Source organism: Triticum urartu, chromosome 3 (assembly GCF_003073215.2).
Source record: "Triticum urartu cultivar G1812 chromosome 3, Tu2.1, whole genome shotgun sequence".
Lineage (NCBI taxonomy): Eukaryota > Viridiplantae > Streptophyta > Magnoliopsida > Poales > Poaceae > Triticum > Triticum urartu.
The window spans coordinates 582580866-582596641 of record NC_053024.1 but is presented as its reverse complement, the minus strand read 5'-3'; the positions used below and the strand labels follow the sequence as shown (position 1 = coordinate 582596641).

Sequence of the window (15776 nt, the reverse complement as noted above, 5' to 3'; positions counted from 1 at the left end):
GGGCTGCCACCACCGGAGGGTTGGAAACGGAGGAGGCTTGGCCACCCGGCGGGGGGTGGTTGCCTTGCTTCTTCTTCTTCTTCGCGAACGCCCCCCGACCATTGCGGCTGTTGTTGGGGTTGGGGCCGGTCGGGGGGTAATGAGCTTGGCAGCGCAGTGGGTCATAGCGGCGCGGGGGGGACCCCTGAGCACGGTCAGACCGCGGCGGGAAGCGCGAGCGGCGGGGAGGGGAGCGAGTGGCACGGTCACGTCCACGGCCCTGCCACTCCACCGGAGACCGCTCACGGCCGCGCTCGGCGCGCTGGTCACCGCTGCCAGCGGGAGCCGGACCATTGGAGCGGAGGAGGTCCTCCCTCAGCTCCATATCCCGGCGGGAGCCCTCCGGCGAGGCCCTGCGCGGCTCCAGAGGGGGCAGCGGATCCCGAGCGACCGCCCGACGCTTGGGACGGGGTGCGCCGTCGCCCGACTCCCTGGCCATGGTGGGTAGGGACGCACGGGGGAGGGGGGCTCGCGGGAGGAGCCGGCACCAAGAGGGAAGGGAGAGGGGGGAGGGTGCGGGCGCCGGCATAGAGGCCAACCCTAAAGAGGGAGAGGGCCCGCAGGTCGGCTGGGCCTGGGCCAAGGCCTGCGAGGGGAGGGGGGAAAGAATCCCACCGGCCCGAGGGAGAGGGGCAGGCCGTAAAGGGCCAGATGAGTCCCCCGCCCCAGCCGGCCCACTAGGCCTGGGGCGGCCCAATCCAACCAGCGCGGAGGAAGGGGAAGGAGCTAGGGTTCCATGCGCCCGAGCCGCCGCCGCCGCGGGGAGTCCGGAAGGAGCCGCCGTGGAGGGCCCAGGGGATGGATGGAACGCACGAAACACCGCAATCCGGGGGATCACCTCGTCCGGCGCCGGCGAGGGACGCAGCGGGGCGCAGATGCCGGAGTACGACGACGACGAAGGGCGGCGCCATGAGACCGCAGCGAGACCGACATCCGCCCTTCCGGCCACCCCCCAAGCACGGGCTCGGGCCCCACTGCCGCGTCGGCCGGCCTCTCGGCGCACAGCCGGCGACTATGGGGAAGGTGGTGCACGGCAGGCGCTAGGCCGCACTGGCAAGGGAAGGGGGGAGGGAAGGCAAGGACGACGGGAGCGACAGCCCCAACATAGGCGCGGCGACCTCCGCAAGCCGGTCACCAAACCTGCGAGCCCGACGAGGCCGGCCAGTCGCCGCAGCCGCGGCCTCGGCCAAGTCCTCCTCGGCCGCCCAGTCATCCCAACAAGCCCGACCCGGGGAGGCCGCAGCGGGAGGGATGGCGGGGAGAGGGGACGCCAGGAGGGGGAGGCGCGGCGAGCGGGGGGAGAGAGGGCGAGGCGGGAGGGCGGCGCCGACCAGGGAGCACGGCGAGGACGAGCCCTCCCCAGCAGCGGGCGCGGGAGCCGCCGCAGTCGCCCTCAAGATCGCCATCCCCCTCCTAAGATCTTCCAGCATTCAACGATTACTCGGCCGATTCGTGAGCCCGGTTTGAAATCTCGGCATTTCCAGGTAGGGCTGCAACGCTAGGGTGTTGGGCGTTTATCAAAACGGTCAGATCGTGCCAAAGATCTCTGAAAGGTTCAATCATGCTAATCTTATCATTAAGAGTCAAAACAATGATTTTGGCTAAACCTAACGCGTGGTTATTGAGCAAGGCACTTTTTTTCAAACCGGGCATGACCCATTTCCATTGCAAATGAACGGAAATACAAAGTTCCGAGAACGACAAGAGGAAAGGAAAGAGGTACAGCGAGTTCGAGCACTGCCAGGAAACCCACTGCGTTCGCTCGTCATCGTAACGAACGCCATGGGGCGAAAACCTGACAACACCATAGTTCAAACACCAATCGTATAAGTCTATTACAACTAGGCACCAGCACAAAGGCAAAAGCACGAAAGCCAGATCTTGACCCAACAAAAGCATCCGAAGTCGAGCTTGCACGATCATTCTCCCTCGATTGGCCTCCTCACCGCTTCGCACATTTTCATCAGCCGCACTGTGCTCGACCTGACCATCTCCGCCCCGCTTCGCAGCTCCTTGAGCCCTTCTTCCTGTTGTAAACCTGCTCAGTACAGCAAAAAGAAAACCACGGAGAAAACAATCTCAAAAGGAGTTTTAATCTGTTTTTTCTCAAAAGTTGCTCGGTCATTCTGACCATGGGATATTCGTGTTCCAATCCTCTCCAATAGAGATTATAGTACACAGTCCATAAGGACTCGAACTTCCGGATACATATTTTTCCTTTCGTTTTCGCGGCATGAGCCACCCCGAGATTAGCACCTAGCTTAGCCATAGTATCATGATCTCATGACAGTGGGAAATCCAAGAACAAAGGGTATATAGATCCGTAAAAGCCATAGAGGAAGCACTAGCACATGTCTTCGCTCAGCATCTATCCATCGATCCCAAAAGCAGATACGCGTCGCGTGCGTTGCCCCATCCATCCATCTATCCGGCGCCACTAACACGAAACTCTCATTCTTTATCTCGACGACTCCACATGGCCTGTTCCGCTGGCATGGATCCCGTGCCCTTTTCCAACGTCCCTCCAAAGCAAGGCAAGGCAAGCTGCCGCCCCTCCATCCCTCGGCCTCATCCGTCGACCGATCGCCGCGCCATGGGGCCGCAGCGCCGACCCTGTGAACAGCGTCGCGCCACCGAGGCCAGCTACCCCAGCAGCTGGGATCACGCGAATCAACACCACTGTGCCCTACCCGATCCTCCCCCGCCACCACTACAGGTCTACAGTGCACCGCACAGCGACCCGCGCAAACGCCAAGCCCCTGGCTAGCGCGCGACGGCACGGCATGCATCGGCCGCGATCGCCGGGGAACCGGGCGACGTGACCCGATGCGTGGCCGCGCCGCTCGATGGGTCGTCAGGTAAGCCTCATGAGTCATGCGTCGGAGATCGACCGGCCGGTGAGGTGGGCCGCTCGCCCGGCTCTCGGGACGGGACGATCTGTCGGAGAGCGACGTTGCCGGAGGCGCGCGCGGACAGATGACAGACGATCGATCGTGCCGCTGGGGACACGCCGCGCTGCGTGCATGGTGCATGCACGCATGGCTAGGGTTGATCAATCAGAGCCGAGGGCGGGAGATTGACGCAGGACATTTTCTCGATATCTTACTTATCTGGGTAGGTGGCCACCTGCCTGATTAAAATTTAAACCAGCGACGCCCGCCATGGCCAGTGGCTTAAACTAGCGACGCCGATGTATTTGGAGACAGGGGGAGACACCATGATGGTGGCTGCTTAGTTGTGATCGCGCAGTTAGGTTGTGAGTATTGATCGCCCTGTCTGATTGTCTCCCATGTTTCTATAGCCGGATTGGTACGTACCGCTCCGGACTCTGGTGCCCTGAGGCTGACGGAAGTCGTGGTGTTTGGACCATCATTGTGTCGTGAACATGGACCGCCTCTGCCGGCAAAGCTGTAGATGAGAATGAATGAATCATGTGTGCTCTTTGCGGCTTTGCCATGTTGCGTTGCGGTGGCCAGCTTCAGTTCAGTTCATCGGGTCGTGTGTGTGTTTTTTTTGTCTTGCACTTGCGCTGTGTACCGCGACGAATTAAGCAACAGTCGCGTGATCAAGTGACCGGCACACCGACGGTGACAACGGAGAGGCCGCGACAGAGGGTAGAGGAGAAAATATCCATGTGTGCAGATTTATTACTCCGTACATGGTTTCTATTTGGCGACATCGGTCGATGTAGTAGAGATATTTCGTTTCGTAGTAGTATCGGTTATCGAGCGTGTGCATGCTTTTGCTCCAAGTTTCGCTCCTGATTAAACTCCACGTTAAACCATGCATGTTATCAGCATGGGGGGTGCTACCCGCTGGACTTTATCAGGGGAGCTGTTTCAAGATCTAGCAGCAGATACATGCATGCATTAGTTTGTAAACTACAAAAACATCTTTTCCCCGCAAAAGCTTAGTGGTGTGATGCGTGCACAGTGCACATGACTCATGCATCCAAAAAGCTAGGTTGTTAGTTTGTAAACTACGTACAAAAACGTCTCTTCATCGCAAAAGATAATAGTAGTACTACAAACGTCTTTACAAAAACACAAAGATTGAAAGGCAGCGTTGCCAGTGATGACCTTGTCGAGCAAAGGGTCTACCGGCGCCGATAATGGCGAGCAAGGGCTGGTTTTGTAACATATTTCCTAAATCAGGACAGCCTTTTTGCCCTTGTCTTTCTCCCTGAAAACGGGATTAGTGGGTAAGTACGCCTACTTAAATGAAGCTAATCGCCTGCGCAATCCCCCGGTTAGCGCAAACATCGGTTTCGAAAAACTACAAAATTGCGCTAAAAAGGTTCGCCGAGCTGGATCGGCAAGATCTTTGTTAAGGCAGAAACATTTTACTAATGAGGGAGAAAAACTCTAAATATTCTTGTGCTGAGAGAGAGATATACTAATTGATGGTACTGCTTGTAGCTTGGATGCCCAACCTAATTCGTTGGCAGCGCCAGCGACCTTGATTTGAAGTGCACGATATATAGCAGTTCAATTGATTGGGCCCTTCCAACACACACCCTTTGTCATACGGCACTCACCTCATATCATAAATTTGATTGATAATTAGGGGGGGGGGGGGGGGGAGATTATGGACAAAATGATTGTGCTACCTATGGGCAGCGGCCGCCACCAATAGTCCAACACTGTCCCCAATCTTAATGGTGGAGCATCCACCCCAACCAACGGATCATTGCTCGATCGCCCGTTTGGTACGTCGTCCATGGCTCATCGATAAGCGTACGAACTGTTGCAAACTCTCACGTCAAAGTGCTCATGTGTCCCACCAAGAAAATATGAAGAACGAGTCGTTTGTAAGCTAACATTTTGAGTAGGATCATCTAACAGATAACTACTCCTTTGACATAAGCAGACAAAGAACTCGGATTGTACTGGATGCGCAGTGAGGCCCCCTCACAGTGAGGGCCTCCTTGGCTGGAAGGACAGTCGAGTGATAGTGGACCAAACCAACCACGAGCATGAGAACGTATCTGGTGCATCCACAAGTATCCCGTCGAGAGATAACGGCCAAACCAACCACTTTTGTGGTGCATTCGGTGCACCTGAGGTAAAAGACTACTCCCTCCGTCCTATAATATAAGAGCATTTTTGACACTATACTAATGTCAAAAACATTCTTGTATTATGGGACAGAGGGAGTAGCATTTAAAAGTTTTGAACATCTGGATACGAATGAGCACCGAGATACAACATATTATACTATGTATTTACAATGTGACACAATTTAAATTTGAACCCAACCCATAACTTGAGGCGTGGAAATGGCAACTCAAGTCATAAATGCATGGTACCTATTCCAAAGTGGGATGTGAATTGCAATATTAGAGTTGAATGTATTGTTCTTGTTTCTCGAGCTGTTTCAAAATTTGATTTTAATTTTGTGATATTTCTGAGTTTATATTGGACCGACTGCACATGTGTATGTGTGAGAATACGGGTTAACTTGTTGAATCAGCCGAATGCGCAGGCGTATCTACCATGGATTGAGGACGATTGATCATAGGGATGGACACAAACTGGCTCATCTGACTATTATTATTAGTTTTACCTAAATGACGATTTTTATAGTTCAAGGACCTATGGGACACCTCCGAAATAGTTCGAGGACTTATAATGCACTCCACTCGAAAAACATCGGCTAGATGAAAACATAGCAAGCACAAATTCTCATTAGCCACTGCCACCGTTGAATAGTATGAGGTATGTACCGTTAATCTCGTCTATAAATCCTTGACATGTTATCAGATCACAAGTAGTGCTAAACATTGGAAGGATTATTAGTGTAGGCTTGGATCATTTCATCTGTTATTCAATGAAAAGAATAATGTATAATATGGACATAAATAGATAACAAAGATCTTCACGAATTATCCCCATGACCTATGAAATCATGAATTTTTTTTAAGACAAAATAATTTGTGTCATATTGCATTTTTTGTCGATCATTCGAAAAAACTTCTAATTACTTGCATGCCTTAAGTGCAAATAATTTGTACTTTAACTATCACATGGACTTCACCCGCAAAAAAAAAAACATATCCCGTGGACTTAAATGTTTACATTGAACAATATTGTTGCACTTTCAAGTACCCGCCATGAAACATTCTGGACCGCACATTGAGCACGCCGTACATAGTAGTTTCTCTTTTGAGCCGTCGCATGTCGTAGGTTACTAATTGGCTATATACTTGAATTATTGTTCTCCTTAGTTGGCATTTGTATAGTACTTTTTTGCATGTAGTTGGCAGTTGTATATGGTGACCACTTTGATGCTCTTAGACGATTTGAATGTATTTATAAAGAAGATGATGCGTCACAGCCGTACAGTCTAGACTGATTGTTGGTTGAAGATTATAATCATGGTAATCTCGCTTAATTGTGCTCCACATGATCGCTTGACTCAAAGTTCACGTGATTTCTATTTCGAAACTGGCGAGCAAATACTAGCTCTCGATCGACATGAGCCAATCCCTCTACTCCATGTGTTGCTAGCACTCAACATATTGTGTGTATGGCACTACGTACATACGTACGTACTCCAAAGATAATTATCTAATGTCTGGTTAAACTATACTACATACTTAGCCTATCGATGGAACCGCGGAGCCAATTCCTCAACTCCACTTGTTGAGCCAATATCCAACGGCTGGTTAAATTATAAGCACGTACTACGTATACATGCGCCCCTGGTCATCTTAAAATAGATTAGCTAGTTTTGACGTTGAGGTGGCCAATCAGTAGCTCACAGATGGCTCCGGGCCAGCCACAAGCTTAGCTCCGGCCTATTCCTCGGCCGCAATGATCAACCACACCTCGAATGTTACCAAATGGAGAATTGCCCGGTAGTAGCCGGCCCAGTAGCTAGCCATCAACCTCGTCGCGGTCGACCTGATCGTGACCAGCTAAAGCTAAACCACTGATTAACTACTGCAAGATAACATCAGCAGCACGCGCGCATGCTTCGTTAAGCGCGTTCATTGGCTGCTCCCGTTGATTAACTGGGCGATCACCGTGTCGTTAGCGCTTGCACCGATGGAATGTTATCGGTATGGAATTGATTTCTGCCGCCCGTCCACATGAACTCGAGCGAACGATCGCTGTCTGAGACGCACTAGGGTAGAGTGCTAGCACACCCAAGGCTTCGCCTCCTGCCGCGTGTCGAGCCCGGGCCCTGACTTCGTGGTGGCGTGCGTGGAGATATGCTCCATTAGTGAACTGTGAATAGTTTTATGTCGACGGGTAGCGCGTCAACGTTTCCTGCGTAATCGCTTGAGGGCTAGATAACCTTGAAAAGCATACTGTTACTGTGATGGAGCATGCGAGCTAAATCTGGCGTTATTGACGGAAGAAAAGCATTACTCCTACTCCACTTCTCCCAGTGAAAACTGCCACATTAGATTGCAAAGTCAATATAAAAATCAGGCTGTGTGTAAGTCGCCTAAAAATTTATTTTGGGTAAGTTGATTTTTGGGCCATTGGATTAAAGATCCAACGGCCGTCCTTTCTTCTTCTTCCTTCAGCCTTCTTCCTGTTTCAACCATCAGTTTTGCTAGAACTCATCTAGATGAGATATAATTTGGTATCATTCATCTTTTATAGCCATTGGATGTGATGCTATAAGATGCTATAAGGTGTGTGTGTGCTGACGTGGATGATATATGTTCTTGTTTTTTAAGTGAATGAGACCAAATTATGTCTCATCTAGATGAGTTCTAGGTACTCCCTTCAACCATTCCCCCTCTCACAAAATTGATTTATCTAAATGGTAAATTCAGTCGACATAGCATTATTGGTAGACAAATCCTCATACCATATTTATTTATTACGAGCCACCATTCTCACGCTGTTGAGACTTGAGAGTAACATCGGTCTTGCGTGCAGGCATTTGTTAATATATTTTTGTTCCAAGCAATCGATGAGCAGCGATGACAAAAGAAACAAAACAGTACTTATTAATTAATGCCGGAAGAGGTCGTTAAGCAGCAGCCCATGTCACCCCTGTCCCTACGCACGTCAGATCAACATGGCTTTGCCTTTTCTGCGAGGTGCACAGTTTCTCCGGCCGGTCCACCATGGAGCGCGACCTGTATATAAGTACGGCCTACCAGACTCCATTCTCAGAACCAACCAACAGGGCGACCCAGCTCAATTATCTCATCCAGCCCGACTACTCAGCTACCGCCTCCCCAGTCTCCAGCTCCTCCAACCTTGCTCGATCCTTGATCGATACCTCTACATGGCGAAGGTTCACCCTAACATGGTGCCCGCGCCGGGCGCCGTCGACCAGGCGCCGTGCGCGCCGGCCAGCTCCACTGAGGAGCCGACGACGCTGACGGTGTGGCGCAAGTCGCTGCTGTTCGACTGCAAGGGGTTCACGGTGTTCGACGCCAAGGGCAACCTGGCCTACCGCGTCGACAGCTACGCCTCCGAGAGCGGTGACGAGGTCGTCCTCATGGACGCCGCCGGCCGCCCCGCCTTCACCGTCCGCCGCAAGCGGTTCACCCTGCAGGGCGAGCAGTGGCTCGTCTTCTCCGGCGAGGAGACGCGGAAGCCCGTGTACACAGTCAGGCGCAGCGGCCGCGGCAAGACGTCGGCCCACGTGACTGCGTGCGCGGGCGCCGGAGCCGGGCCGTCGTACGAGGTAGAAGGGTCGTACGCGCGGCGGAGCTGCGTGGTGTACGACGGCGAGCGGCGCGCGGTGGCGGAGATCAGGCCCAAGGAGGTGGTCGGCACAGACGTTTTCCGGCTGGTCGTGCAGCCCGGAGTCGGCGTGTCGCTGGCCATGGCCGTGGTGGTGGCGCTCGAGCAGATGTTCGCCAGGCCGTCGCTGCTCAGGAGCTGGTCCACCATAGATTAGTGAATTTATTTGTTACATCTCGATTTAGTCAAGCTAGTCTTTTTTTTACCCCTTGCACTACGTTTGGGGTTGGGTTGGAGGATGAATTGTGATAGCGAGAGTCATTCGCTCGATGTGTGCGGGCATGAGAGCAAGTCGATCTGTTCGATGATGCCCCCCAAATTATGAGGTTTTTCTTGGCCCATGGAAGCCTTGCCTCCTCCTACTGCGTTTCTGTCGGTGTGTATATTCTTTGAATTCTTGGAGAAGGGTGTAGATGTAGATAGTCAACAAGAATATGAATAATAATAAACAGTTCTTTTGTATACGGTTGTCAACTCGCCAGCCTCGATCGAGACAACATTTTCTTGTATATAGTGTTTCTTGATCTTCTTTCAAACGTACGTACAATTCGTATTTCGTGGATGCCGAGTTTCTTGTATATTTTCAAATGTACGTTCGTCTGGTTTGATTCCGATTCAAGGTGCAATTTTCTTTTGCATAAAACATCACTCAGATAGAAATATTTGTTTAACAAGGACATCAAACAAGATTAGCTCAGTTGGCTATTGGGTTCAATTCTCTTGAGAAGCACATGACTACAAAATTTTAGCCTGAAAAACCATCAAGACAAGACCTCTTGGTCCGGCGAGACCTCCATCACATTATGTGGTGGACTCTACCCTGGAACACCACTACCTCCCTTATAGCAACATAGCTGAAAGGAATAAACATGGCCACCTTTACACCAGAAAGAGCTATGACTCTCTTTCAAAGAAAAGAAAAAGAAAGAAAGAGCAACGATTCATTGAAGAAGGCCAACAGCTGATAGGTGGTGCAACCCTTTCAGATCCACCACCGATGAAGCTCACAACCCCACCCCATGTGCATCATCTCCTGGTCTTAGCCGCTTCTTCTCCATCTTGAGCATGTAAGCAGCGGTTGAAGATGTGACGCCCGGATAATTAAGCTACAGTAACTCTCTACTAATGAAGCCACGTCACCATGATTACGGTTGTTAAACTCGCGATGATTCAAACCCACTCAATGTTCAAAATGAAAATGGAGTCAAACGGTAAAAGTTTTCAAATGTTGAAGCTAAAATGTTCAAAGTGTGGCAAATGATCACCGGATATTTTTCATGATGAAACCTTTTCTTTAAGTATCTAATTGCCCAAAAACAATTAAACAGGGCCACGATAATAATTTAAATGCTTTTCTAAATAATTAAAATTTCCAAAACATTCCATTTACCTCTCAAACTTTTTGTGGGAGTGCTATATATTGCAATGGTAATAACATGACCAGTTGGATATTTTACAAAAGCCAAATAGTGGCTAAAGAAAATACAAGACAGAAGAAAAGGTGAAAACAAAAAAGAAAACGAATAAAATCTAAATTGCCATGTGCACTTGGGCCTACTAGCATCAGTGACAGCACAGCCCACCAAGCCGCCATCTCCAACCTCTGTTCACAGAGGGCGTCGTGGACGCACGCGTCGCGTCCATGGCCATGGATGGCCACACGGCGTCCATCCCGTGCCTCCCCTGGTGGACAAGGCCACCCCAAACCCTAGCTCATCTACCCTCCTCGCTCACTCCCTCTCCCTTGTCTGATCCAGCCACACCCACGAGCCACCATCGCCGTGCCGCCATCGCTGTCGCGGCTATCGACCTCCCGCTCGCCTAAAAATTTGTCTGGAAGGACCGCCGTCGACCACTGCGTCTTCCTTGGTACTTCGTTCATCGGGAACACAACCACAATGACGGCATCGACCGGGTCCCCCAAGCTCGGTTGCCACCATCTCGCCGCCGTCCCGCAAGCTCCGGCCGTCCCCAACCCACTCGAGCTCGTCCACGACCACCCCGTAGTGAGCCCTCCTCTGATTCCCCCTTTCCCCCCTCGTTTCAGTCGCCGTAGTTGCCCGTACTTGCCGAGGCCGCCGTGCTTGGAGCTCCGCCTCCGAGCTCCGCTCGTTGTACCCCTGGTCGCGCTCAGCGCGTCTCCGTCGTGCCCCGCCTCACGCTCACGCGCCCGCGCATGGCCCTGCAGCTGCTGGTGCACACGCGCGCGCTCAATCCCCTGCCCGCGCCCACGCCCCACTGCCCGCTACGTTCACGCGCCTCCTCCCCTGTCTGCTGCTCGCGCTGCCCTGTTTCTCGCGCTGCTACAGCCGCCGGCGACCGCTCCGCCTGCGCGCACGTGCCGGCCGCACCCTGTCCTGGGCCCGCGCCTCCCGCGCTTGCCACCGCCGCCAGCAGCTTCTTCCCATCCCCACACGTGAGCTCGGCCACCGCCGCTTGCTCGCACGGCCGCTTCTCTGCAGCCGCCGCGGTCGTGCTCGCCGCCGTCGATTTTGGCCGCCCCGGCACAAACCGGGGGCACCAACCATCTCTCCTCGCCGCGGGCTTTCGAACGACCCTAACCACGCGTCCGGCACCGCCGCCCCGCGCGCCCGCGGCTCCGGTCCCCTCCGCCTCCACCCATCACCAGCGCCGTTCTCGGCCACCCCCATTGAGGGAGTCCTGGATTAGGGGATCTCCGGACAGCCGGACTATCTCCATTGGCCGGACTGTTAGACTATGAAGATACAAGATTGAAGACTTCGTCTCGTGTCCGGATGGGACTCTACTTGGCGTGGAAGGCAAGCTCGGCAATACGTATATGGATATCTCCTCCTTTGTAACCGACCTTGTGTAACCCTAACCCTCTCCGGTGTCTATATAAACCGAAGGGTTTTAGTCCGTAGGACAACAATCACAACATACAATCATACTATAGGCTAGCTTCTAGGGTTTAGCCTCTCTGATCTCGTGGTAGATCTACTCTTGTAACACCCATATCATCAATATTAATCAAGCAGGACGTAGGGTTTTACCTCCATCAAGAGGGCCCGAACCTGGGTAAAACTTCGTGTCCCTTGCCTCCTGTTACCATCCGGCCTAGACGCACAGTTCGGGACCCCCTACCCGAGATCCGCCGGTTTTGACACCGACATTGGTGCTTTCATTGAGAGTTCCTCTGTGTGGTTGCCGTTGGGATCGATGGCTCCTACTATCATCGATAGTGATGCGGTCCAGGGTGAGACTTTCCTCCCCGGACAGATCTTCGTATTCGGCGGCTTTGCACTGCGGCCCAATTCGTTTGGCCATCTGGAGTAGATTGAAAGCTACGCCCCTGGCCATCAGGTCAGATTTGGAAGTTTGGACTACACGACCGACATCCGCGGAGACTTGATCTTCGACGGATTTGAGCCACAGCCGGGCGCGCCCCACTGTCGCGATGGGTATGACCTAGCTCTACCGCCGAACAGTACCCCAGAAGTCACGCCCGCATCAGCTCTGACCCTTAGTTCGGAGCCAACTGCGCCAATCGAGGACGGGTGGTTAGACACCACCTCGGAGGTTGCAGTCTCAACGGCGATCGAGCCGAACACCAGCACAAATCTCCGTGCAGCCCGTGACTCCAAGGTGCCGGACTCTCTTCTGGAAACCGAACCATCCGCGCCCCTGCCAATCGAATCTGATTGGGCGCCAATCATGGAATTCACCGCCGCGGATATCTTTTAGCACTCGCCCTTCGGCGACATTCTGAATTCACTAAGGTCTCTCTCTTTGTCAGGAGAGCCCTGGTCGGATTATGGCCAACAGGATTGTGATGCGGACGACGAAGAAATTCGACGCCCACCCACCACCCACTTTGTAGCCACTGTCGATGATTTAACCGACATGCTCGACTTCGACTCCGAAGACATCGATGGTATGGACGACGATGTAGGAGACGAACATGAACCAGCACCTATAGGGCACTGGAAAGCCACCTCGTCGTGTGACATATACATGGTGGATACACCCAATGAAGGCAACGGCGACGAGATAGCGGAGGATGACCCCTCCAAGAAGCAACCCAAGCGCCGACATCAGTGGCGCCGCTCCAAGTCCCGCCAAAGAAAAAGTGGTGATACCAGCACAGGAGATAATAACACTCCAGATAGTGCCGAAGACAACAAAAATCCCCTCCAGTAAGATTTAGAGCAGGAGGATGAAGGAGCCAGCTCTCCTGAGAGAGCGGCTAGCGGAGAGGAGGAGGATGACAATTACATGCCCCCCTCCGAAGACGAGGCAAACCTCGGCGACAATGAATTCGCCGTACCAAAGGATCCCGTCGAACAAGAGTGCTTCAAGCGCAGGCTTATGGCCACGGCAAATAGCCTGAAGAAAAAGCAGCAGCAGGTTCAAGCTGATCAAGATCTGCTAGCTGACAAATGGACTGAAGTCCTCACGGCCGAGGAATATAAACTCGAGCGTCCCTCCAAGAGTTACCCAAGGCGCAGGTTACTACCCCGACTAGAGGAAGAAGCGTATGATACAGCTGATCGGCCACCTCGTGGCCAAGATAGAGAGGCATTCCAACCAAAAGCTCAGCCTCCACCCCAACGCCATCCAAATAAAAAGGCATGGGGAGATACGCCAAACCTGCGAGACATATTGTAGGACAAAGCAAAGCATTCAAGATCAATCTACGGATCACGAGGGCGCACCACTCTATGAGATGGTAAACGTCACGCCGGATACAGTAAAAGCAAATCCGGCCAGGCCGAACACAGCGGGCAGGACCCATACGAGCTGCGTCGCGATATAGCCCAATACAGAGGCACCGCCCACCCCTTATGCTTCACAGACGAAGTAATGGAACATCAATTCCCAGAAGGTTTCAAACCTGTAAACATTGAATCATACGACGGCACAACAGATCCCGCAGTATGGATTGAGGACATCCTCCTCCATATCCACATGGCCCGCGGTGATGACTTACATGCCATCAAGTACCTCCCACTAAAACTCAAAGGACCAGCGCGGCATTGGCTTAATAGCTTGCCAGCGGACTCCATTAGCTGTTGGGAAGATCTGGAAGCCGCATTCCTTGACAACTTTCAGGGCACTTATGTGCGACCACCAGACACCGATGACTTGAGCCACATAATTCAGCAGCCAGACGAGTCGGCCAGGCAATTCTGGACTCGGTTCCTTACAGAGAAAAATCAAATCATCGACTGTCCGGATGCGGAGGCCTTAGCTGCTTTCAAGCACAACATCCGAGACGAGTGGCTAGCCCGACACCTTTGTCAGGAAAAGCCGAAATCTATGGCAGCTCTCACGACGCTCATGACCCGCTTTTGTGCGGGAGAAGATAGCTGGTTGGCTCGCAGTAATAACATATCAAAGAACCATGGTACCTCAGATACCAAGGACGGCAATGGCAGGTCACGTCGCAATAAGCATAAGCGCCGCATCAACAACGAAAGTACTGAGGATACGGCAGTCAATGCCGGATTCAAAGGCTCTAAACCCGGTCAGCGGAAAAAGCCATTCAAACAAAGTACGCCGGGTCCGTCCAGCTTGGACCGTATACTCGATCGCTCGTGTCAAATACACGGCACCCCAGACAAGCCAGCCAATGACACCAACAGGGATTGTTGGGTGTTCAAGCAGGCCGGCAAGTTACTTGCCGAAAACAAGGACAAGGGGCCGCATAGCGATGACGAGGAAGAACCTCGGCAGCCGCACACTGGAGGACAGAAGAGGTCTCCCCCGCAAGTGCGGACGGTGAACATGATATACGCAACCCACAACCCCAAGAGGGAGTGGAAGCGTGCGCTCAAGGACGTATATGCGTTGGAACCAGTCGCCCCAAAGTTCAACCCTTGGTCCTCCTGTCCGATCACCTTCGATCGCAGGGACCACCCCACTAGTATCCGTCATGGCGGATTCGCCGCACTGGTCCTAGACCCAATCATCGACGGATTTCACCTCACTCGAGTCCTTATGGATGGCGGCAGCAGCCTGAACCTGCTTTATCAGGACATAGTGCGCAAAATGGGTATAGACCCCTCAAGGATCAAACCCACAAAAACGACCTTTAAAGGCGTCATTCCAGGCGTAGAGGCCCACTGCACAGGCTCAATTACACTGGAAGTGGTCTTCGGATCCCCGGATAACTTCCGAAGCGAAGAGTTAATCTTTGATATAGTCCCGTTCCGCAGTGGTTATCACGCGCTGCTCGGACAAACCGCATTCGCTAGATTCAATGCGGTGCCACATTATGCATACCTCAAGCTCAAGATGCCAGGACCTCGCGGAGTTATTACAGTCAATGGAAACACAGAGCGCTCTCTCCGAACAGAGGAGCACACCGCGGCCCTTGCAGCAGAAGTGCAAAGCAGCCTCTCAAGGCAATCTACCAGTTCGGCGTTTCAAAACCCGGACACCTTCAAGCACGCTCAAGGCAATCGGCAGACAGACCGCCTGGCGCGATCTGAGCCCGCATAGCAATACGGCGGCCACCCCCATCCCATCCCAACGGCGTTATTCGTGTCGCGCGTACATAATTACGCATTAAAAATACCATGGGCACAGGTGGGGAGGGGGGGCACAACTACGACACGCCCCAAAACGCGGCCTAAACCGCACTAGGGGCTTCCCGTTTGGTTATTTTTCTTTTTCTTTCAGGACTTTAATCTCTGGAAACACTGTCCGGCAGCCCTATTGTCGAACACATGATACAGCAACCAAGGAGGCAGACAACTATGTTATACAACGGAATTCCCAGGTTGATTACAGATTTCATATCATTCCTCAGCTCGCCCTTGGAAGGGACATAGTCCTACTCTTTTGCTTATTGCACTATCTGTATCACTCTGCTTTAATGCAATTTTTTTAATAAACAATGCATGGCATTACGACTATTATTACATTTTTGTTATATATATATATATATATATATATCTACGCGTTCGTTAACGACGCCTTGCAACCGTACACTCTGGTACAGCCAATGCACCAGGGGCTTACGTACCCGCAATATGGTGTGAAAAGTCCGAACAC

The 15776-nt window shown here is 52.5% G+C and overlaps 1 protein-coding gene across 1 annotated transcript; it reads left to right on the top strand.

The window, feature by feature from the left end:
- Positions 1–8185: 8185 nt before the first annotated feature.
- Positions 8186–9218, top strand: LOC125548756 (protein LURP-one-related 8-like). The gene has a single exon (XM_048712302.1). It carries the CDS (start codon positions 8293–8295, stop codon positions 8911–8913), a length of 621 nt encoding a protein of 206 aa, XP_048568259.1. The 5' UTR covers positions 8186–8292; the 3' UTR covers positions 8914–9218.
- Positions 9219–15776: the final 6558 nt, after the last annotated feature.